We start from the raw sequence: 6,476 nt of genomic DNA, 5'->3' as shown, positions 1-6,476 counted from the left end.
AAGAAAAATACTGCATATAACACAATGATATATGAGTTTTATTTTAAGTAGCCTATATTGTTTTATTTAAGTAAACTTTATAGTATTGGAGTATTTTCTGCATTTCTGTTCTACTTTTTAATTAATATTGTCTCAGTGTCTCTCCCATCACTGATAAACCCATACAGACAAGTTAAGGATATATTTACACATCTAATATTGCACAATATACATACACATAGCCTAGTAAACGCGCTCCCTGCTATAGACCACTTTGCCTGTGTGAGTGCTTGGCAAACAGTGAGGACGACCTTAAATAGGGGGCTGGACTCTGTAGGTAGAGCAGAACCCGCTGCCTCCCCTTTATGATGCAGTGAATCCGCGCTGCGTTATGTCCGCTATATAAACTGCACACAGCGCCTCAGCTCTCAGCTTCAGCGGACAGCTCCGTAGTGCTGAAATCTCAGAGCCTCCACTCTCTCTCATACACACTCTCAAACATGACTGGAACCATGGACGCGTCCCCTTGGAAACTTTTTCTACTTTCTTGCCTGGTTGTTTTGGAGAGCTCCGCGCAAGACTTCGGACAGACGCAGTTTATTTGCACGTCGGTGCCCAAGGGAATGGACTTGTGCACGGCCACGATGCAGAACAGCGGACCGGCGGAGGACCTGAAGACTACGGTCATGCAGCTGAGGGAGACCGTGCTGCAGCAAAAGGAGACCATTATGAACCAAAAGGAGACAATCAGGGAACTAACGTCCAAGTTGAGTCGCTGTGAGAGCCAGAGCTTGCCGGTGGGACCCGGCGGGAAGCGACCGGGGTCGAAGAACACGATGGGAGATGTATCTCGGGGTACCACGGACACTCTGGCCCAGCTGGGACAGACTTTACAGACCCTCAAACAGAGACTGGAGAACCTAGAGGTGAGGAGCGCAGCGCTGACCAGGTCAAAAGTTAATGCAATAAGTTGCCCGGGTTGTTAATTAGAAAGAGGATTAATCCTTTATACGCTGCTGCATTTTCCCCTCTGGTTCCACATGTGTTTAATAGTCTTTTACCCGGCAGCAGGACAGAACCTGTTAAGTGAACCAAATGCAGGGTGTCTGCCTTTTGAATAATATGTCGCAGAGCGTAAAGAACAGCAAACATTAAGATTAGAGAAAGACAGTAAGCTTTAAAGTGAGTATAGAGAGTTTGATATCAGAGAAAAGTCTTCCCTGTCCTCTTTTAACCCAGTGTCTGTCTCCCTCTGTCCGTTGCAGCAATACAGCAGAGGGAATAACACCGTGCAAGCGAACAGCCTGAAAGATCTGCTGCAAAACAAGATAGATGACATGGAGAAGCAGGTTCTGTCCCGGGTCAACACGTTAGAGGAAACCAAACCGGGCACCAGGAATGACACCGAGCAGCGGAACAGAGTGGAGACCACGCTCACTTCTCTGCACCACCGCATCACAGACCTGGAGAAAGGTGCGTTTGGATTTGAGGGCGCACAGGATTTTAAAAACTGACCGGCACAGTGTTACTTTCGCCGCATCAAATGTGGAGTTCTAAGCAAGATGAGGTGTAATTTAATTTTAAGCTCCAAGGTGTGGCATCTTGTAAAGAACACATCTATTCTGCTCGTTCTCATCAGCACTCATATGGAACCATTTACACTGCTGCAACCATCACGTTGCGCACAGATATTGTGAGGGAAGAGAGGAGAGCTGCATTGCTTTACATATCTCAAGACCTGTTAGCACTTTTTGCTTCGCTGAGTTGTTTCTTTCACGGCCAAAAACCTGACTGTCAAACTTGAGCCTGAGGTGCAAAAAGGGGATTTTTTTTTTTTTTGCAAAGGTCAGACGCAGAGAAAGTTTGAAGGGTGCGCCTCTCACTGGCGCGTTTTGGAGCATATATCCAGGCTCGTTCAGCCTTTCAACACGTGCGTACGCGCGTGCACACAGTGTATGCAAGAGAGAAGGAGAGGGAGGAGACAGAGCCCTTCTACACACAGGCAACAGATAGAAGATGATTATAGATACAGTGTTTCATAATCTGATGGGATAGCGGTAATTTATACAGTGGGAAATATCATTATGAAATCATAGAATAGATTACATTTTCTTACAAGCTTTCTGCCTATAAAAGAAACTCCTCACAAAAAAATTCTATCATCTTTACCATGTGTGTTTGTGTATGTAAAAATGGATGTGGGTTTATAAAGGTTTACCCTCCACCTAATCCCTAAATACATGAAGAAAATGCATGAAAACAGGACAGGTGAAACAGTCTGACTGACATTAATCTCATCTACAGGCAAAGACAACAGGCCAACAGATAAGTTCCAGCTGACCTTCCCTCTGAGAACCAACTACATGTACGCCAAAGCCAAAAGGAGCCTTCCTGAGATGTACTCCTTCAGCGTGTGCCTGTGGATCAAGTCCAACGCCTCGCCTGGGGTGGGGACACCTTTCTCCTACGCAGTCCCGGGTCAGGCCAACGAGCTGGTGCTGATCGAGTGGGGGAACAACCCCATGGAGATTCTCATTAATGATAAGGTAATTACTTATTATCACAGATTAAGACTGATTTTACTTAGCTTTGCAGTGTATTGGGGCCTTTTGAATTAAGATGTTAAGTTTACAGACAGTAGGAGAAAGTTAAAATACTTGTGCTTGGTTGGGTAAGAGACCACTTTTCTATACCACAGATGAGAATGGAATAAAAATAGGTGCTTAGCTGAGCAACAAAAGGCTTCTTTTTTTTAGAGAGGATATGTGATAGGTGAAGTGATTCTGCAGGAAGAGGATAAAGTGTGGAAGAGATGAGATTTCATGCTGCAAACAAAAACAGGGAGAGACTCTGCTACAAAAGTGTCAAGATTACCTGTTAACAGAGGAGATGGAGTGAAAAGTGAAATGTCTCTGCTGCAGGTCGCAAAATTGCCGTTCCTCATCAACGATGGAAAATGGCATCACCTCTGCATCACGTGGACCACCCGCGACGGGATGTGGGAGGCCTTCCAAGATGGGGTGATGAGGGGAAGTGGTGAAAATCTAGCACCGTACCACCCCATCAAACCAGAAGGAGTGCTGGTCCTGGGACAAGAGCAGGTGATTATACATTTACACATCACTGAATACAACTATAATCACTTTAATCCTCAAGTATTTGGAAATCATCACCGGCCAATTATGAGATCAGTTTTGGAGATAGACTAAAGGTGGGAATATTTATGAAATGAGACTGTAGAGACCATGAAGAGGTGGTCAATTGAAGCTTTCCAAACTAATCAGTGTATGATTTTTCATTCCAATATTGTGAAACATCCAATAACTGTAAAACATAACAATGCACATCATCGAGTTGGCTTGAATTTAGACAAAAAACATAATTAGACACCTGTTTCTCATTCTCACTCACACAAGCATTACACTGTTCAACATGCAAAAAAAATGAAATGGTTTCCAGACTGGACTTCAATTAAATAAAGGTCTCCTATTGCTCCTAAGATACATTAGTGTGTCTTTAACTAGAGACTGCTAACTCAGTGCAGGATTTGCTCATATCTAAGAACAAAAGTCCTCTGCAATAATGTCATGATTACCAGATCTGCAGTCTTGTGCTCAAATGTCTACCATCTGTCTACCAAGAGGAATTGTGTAATGTGCACTCACAGTACTGATGTTCCTCTTTTGTCTCATTCTACAGGACACATTGGGAGGAGGCTTTGATGCAACACAAGCCTTCGTCGGAGAGTTAGCAAACTTAAATATCTGGAATAGGAAACTTTCTGTCGCCGAGATCTACAACTTGGCAACCTGCAACAGCAAAGCGTCAGCCGGCAACGTCTTCTCCTGGACGGAGAACAACATCGAAATATTCGGTGGAGCGACCAAATGGACCTTCGAACCTTGCCGTTCGCTCAACTGAACTGAGTTTCACCGTTCAAGAAAGGCCTCTCTGTATTTCTGAGCTTTTGTCGTTCTCGTCTTCATTTGACGTTTGTTAGAGACTATTTGATCTTGAGTTAGTGGTAAGCTTAAATCTGGGATTTCTATCATTCTTAGGTATTTATGTGCAAAACAACACTTTTCATCTTGAGGAAAAAAAAATCGTCTTGGGAAACCTCAGTGAGAAAGTATTGGTATCTGTTTCTCCTTTTTTTTTTCTCTCGGACGTTTGGTTGAAAGCACACCTAAGCTTTTCGTTTTGGCTTATTTCGTCTTGGACTGGCAGCTGGCAATCTGCGCCTTATGTTTGGACAATTCACAATCCAAGTGAGGAATTACATAACCACTCCCACCCCTTTCCCTTCGGAGAGTGGGAGATTACGCTGTCCGTCCAATTCTTGTCAGTGTTTGGCGCTGTGAAGTGATGTCTGACTCGGTACAGCTCCCTGCAACCGCCCCACCCCTCCACACCTTACCCCCCCTCCTCCTCCTTCACTCCTTCACCCCCACCCCTCCGGAACTTGCACTGTGACTGACAAAGAAGAAGAAGATGAAGAGGAAGAACGCCAGGAGAGGAGGGTATGTTGAAGGACACTGCAAAGTCAGACTGTGGTACAAGTCAATTTGTAATCGTTGTTCGCTTCCAGTGTTTCTGTAAGAATGTCGTTAACTTGCCAACATTGCTACAAAGCCTGGGTGCCTTGGGCTGGTACAAATATTCAGCACATTCAGTATGTTTTAAGTTGCAAATTAAATGTTAATTGGTTTCTTTTTTTTCTCTCTCTCTTCTTTGTTTTTTTTTTTTTTAGCCAGGTTGAGTTTCTTGTTCCTCTGGTAAATGTAATTTAATTACAGTTTGTTATCTGACATAACGTGTTTTTGGCAGGTGTTTGTACTACTCTGTATTAGGAATGTTACAGTATCTGTATAGTAACAGCATGAATGACAGAGTGCTGTGAAAGCATTGTTGAAATCTGCTTTACTATCTTCTCTGGGTCTGGGTTTTTTACTGTATTGTTATATGCTCCAAGCATGGCAAAACTGAGAGATGAAGAATTTAATTTTTGTAATAAAATTGTGATACTTAATGTCCCAGTGCATTTCTGGCGTTTGGTTATGTGCGTCAAAAGGTGTGATCATAACAGAAGGGGAAAGAAGCGAGAGGGGAGCAGGAGAGAGCATCGCTGATCACATGTAACAACTTTAGGGTGTCAAACGGTGAAGAGGGGGAGCTAAAAGCCAGATAAGTGAAATGTCCAAATGCAGTGAAGGTCACACGGGTCACCTCAGAAAAGAAATCAAACCATATGAATGCCAGTGTATCTATGTGTGTGCAGTCACTCCTTTATATCTGACTGCAGAAGATAACCCACTCAATGCTTTTGTTGTTGCTGCTGGAAGATGCAGCGCCTGCACTAAAGACTGTCAGAGGAAAAAAGTGCCTAGTCATATCAGCCCTCGAGTGGCCCACTTCAAGCAAGTGCAGCTTAAACTAAAACTGCAGCACTTTAAGGTTGACTGTCATTATCGGTTCGCTGGAATGACCTGTTGCCGGCATGCCGAAAATTCACACTGACAAGATGTTTCTGTTTACTGAATTCAAATTAGGCACTTAATCTGTTTCTCCTTCATTGAGTAGTGAAAGCAATGTTTTCAAACCAGTTGAGATATTTTACCATGAAACATTTCAGAGCGGGCAGCTGTAATCTTATCTAACAACAAGTGATGTTCCAATGAGTGTTGCCTGAAATCTACTGAGTTATAGTATACTCGCAGGATTTTTTATCACACACATTTCTATGTCTTAAGTTTGACCTTGAAGTGGATTTTGTTTAGCTGTGAGAAGATCCGCATCACCTTACATTAATCTCCCATCATGCACAGCAGACAGCAGTCAGGGTCAAGAGCCTGTTAAAGGACAACAAGGCATTAGTACAACCAGCCAATCTTTTGCTCCTGAGTCACTATACCCCCCAAAAGTTTTATCCTGGGAAGCAGCATTAAACACACGCAGTGACAGAAAACGATTTATTCTGTCCCTTAGCCACATTGGCAGATGGATCCTGGAACACTTATCAGCCAATTACATTTATAGAAAATACCAGGACAGCTGAACGATAGCTGCACCGCTTTCAAAGCAAATTCAGGATTTAGCAGATCTGTCCATCCTCAGAGCGGACAGGCATGGTGTTGGAAACAAAAGTCTTCATAACAAGAGCACTTCGCTTCTTGAGCACAATGTCATTTTCATACTGAACTGTTTTGATGAACATTGTTACCAAATAAATTAATTCCCAGCAGGTGGTAGATGCACTGTGTCTTGACGAAACTGACTTTCATTTTGACGCCACCACGTGCAACGCCCGTCAATGGGCACGCTTTCATCTCAAAGCTCTCACAATCACTATGTCTGCTTACTACACTAAGCTAATACCCTGCTGGCGTAATGCTACTAAGCCCTGATAGAGTATATTGCTATGGTGCAATTGCATTTGTACTGCAGACACCCACTTTGTGCAGAATTGAAAGTGGACAGACTAGAATAGATCCAGATGA

The 6,476-nt window shown here is 43.4% G+C and overlaps 1 protein-coding gene across 1 annotated transcript; it reads left to right on the top strand.

Moving 5' to 3' along the window:
• The first annotated feature begins 313 nt into the window (after window positions 1-313).
• On the top strand, window positions 314-5,008 carry LOC128367909 (neuronal pentraxin-1-like). The gene is made up of 5 exons (XM_053328598.1): window positions 314-905; window positions 1,245-1,452; window positions 2,284-2,525; window positions 2,901-3,080; window positions 3,679-5,008. Exons 1-5 carry the CDS (start codon window positions 480-482, stop codon window positions 3,898-3,900), a joined length of 1,278 nt encoding a protein of 425 aa, XP_053184573.1. The 5' UTR covers window positions 314-479; the 3' UTR covers window positions 3,901-5,008.
• The last annotated feature ends 1,468 nt before the right edge of the window (window positions 5,009-6,476 follow it).

Source organism: Scomber japonicus, chromosome 2, assembly GCF_027409825.1.
Source record: "Scomber japonicus isolate fScoJap1 chromosome 2, fScoJap1.pri, whole genome shotgun sequence".
NCBI lineage: Eukaryota > Metazoa > Chordata > Actinopteri > Scombriformes > Scombridae > Scomber > Scomber japonicus.
The sequence above is the reverse complement of the archived record's forward strand: the minus strand, read 5'-3'. Positions and strand labels throughout refer to the sequence as shown.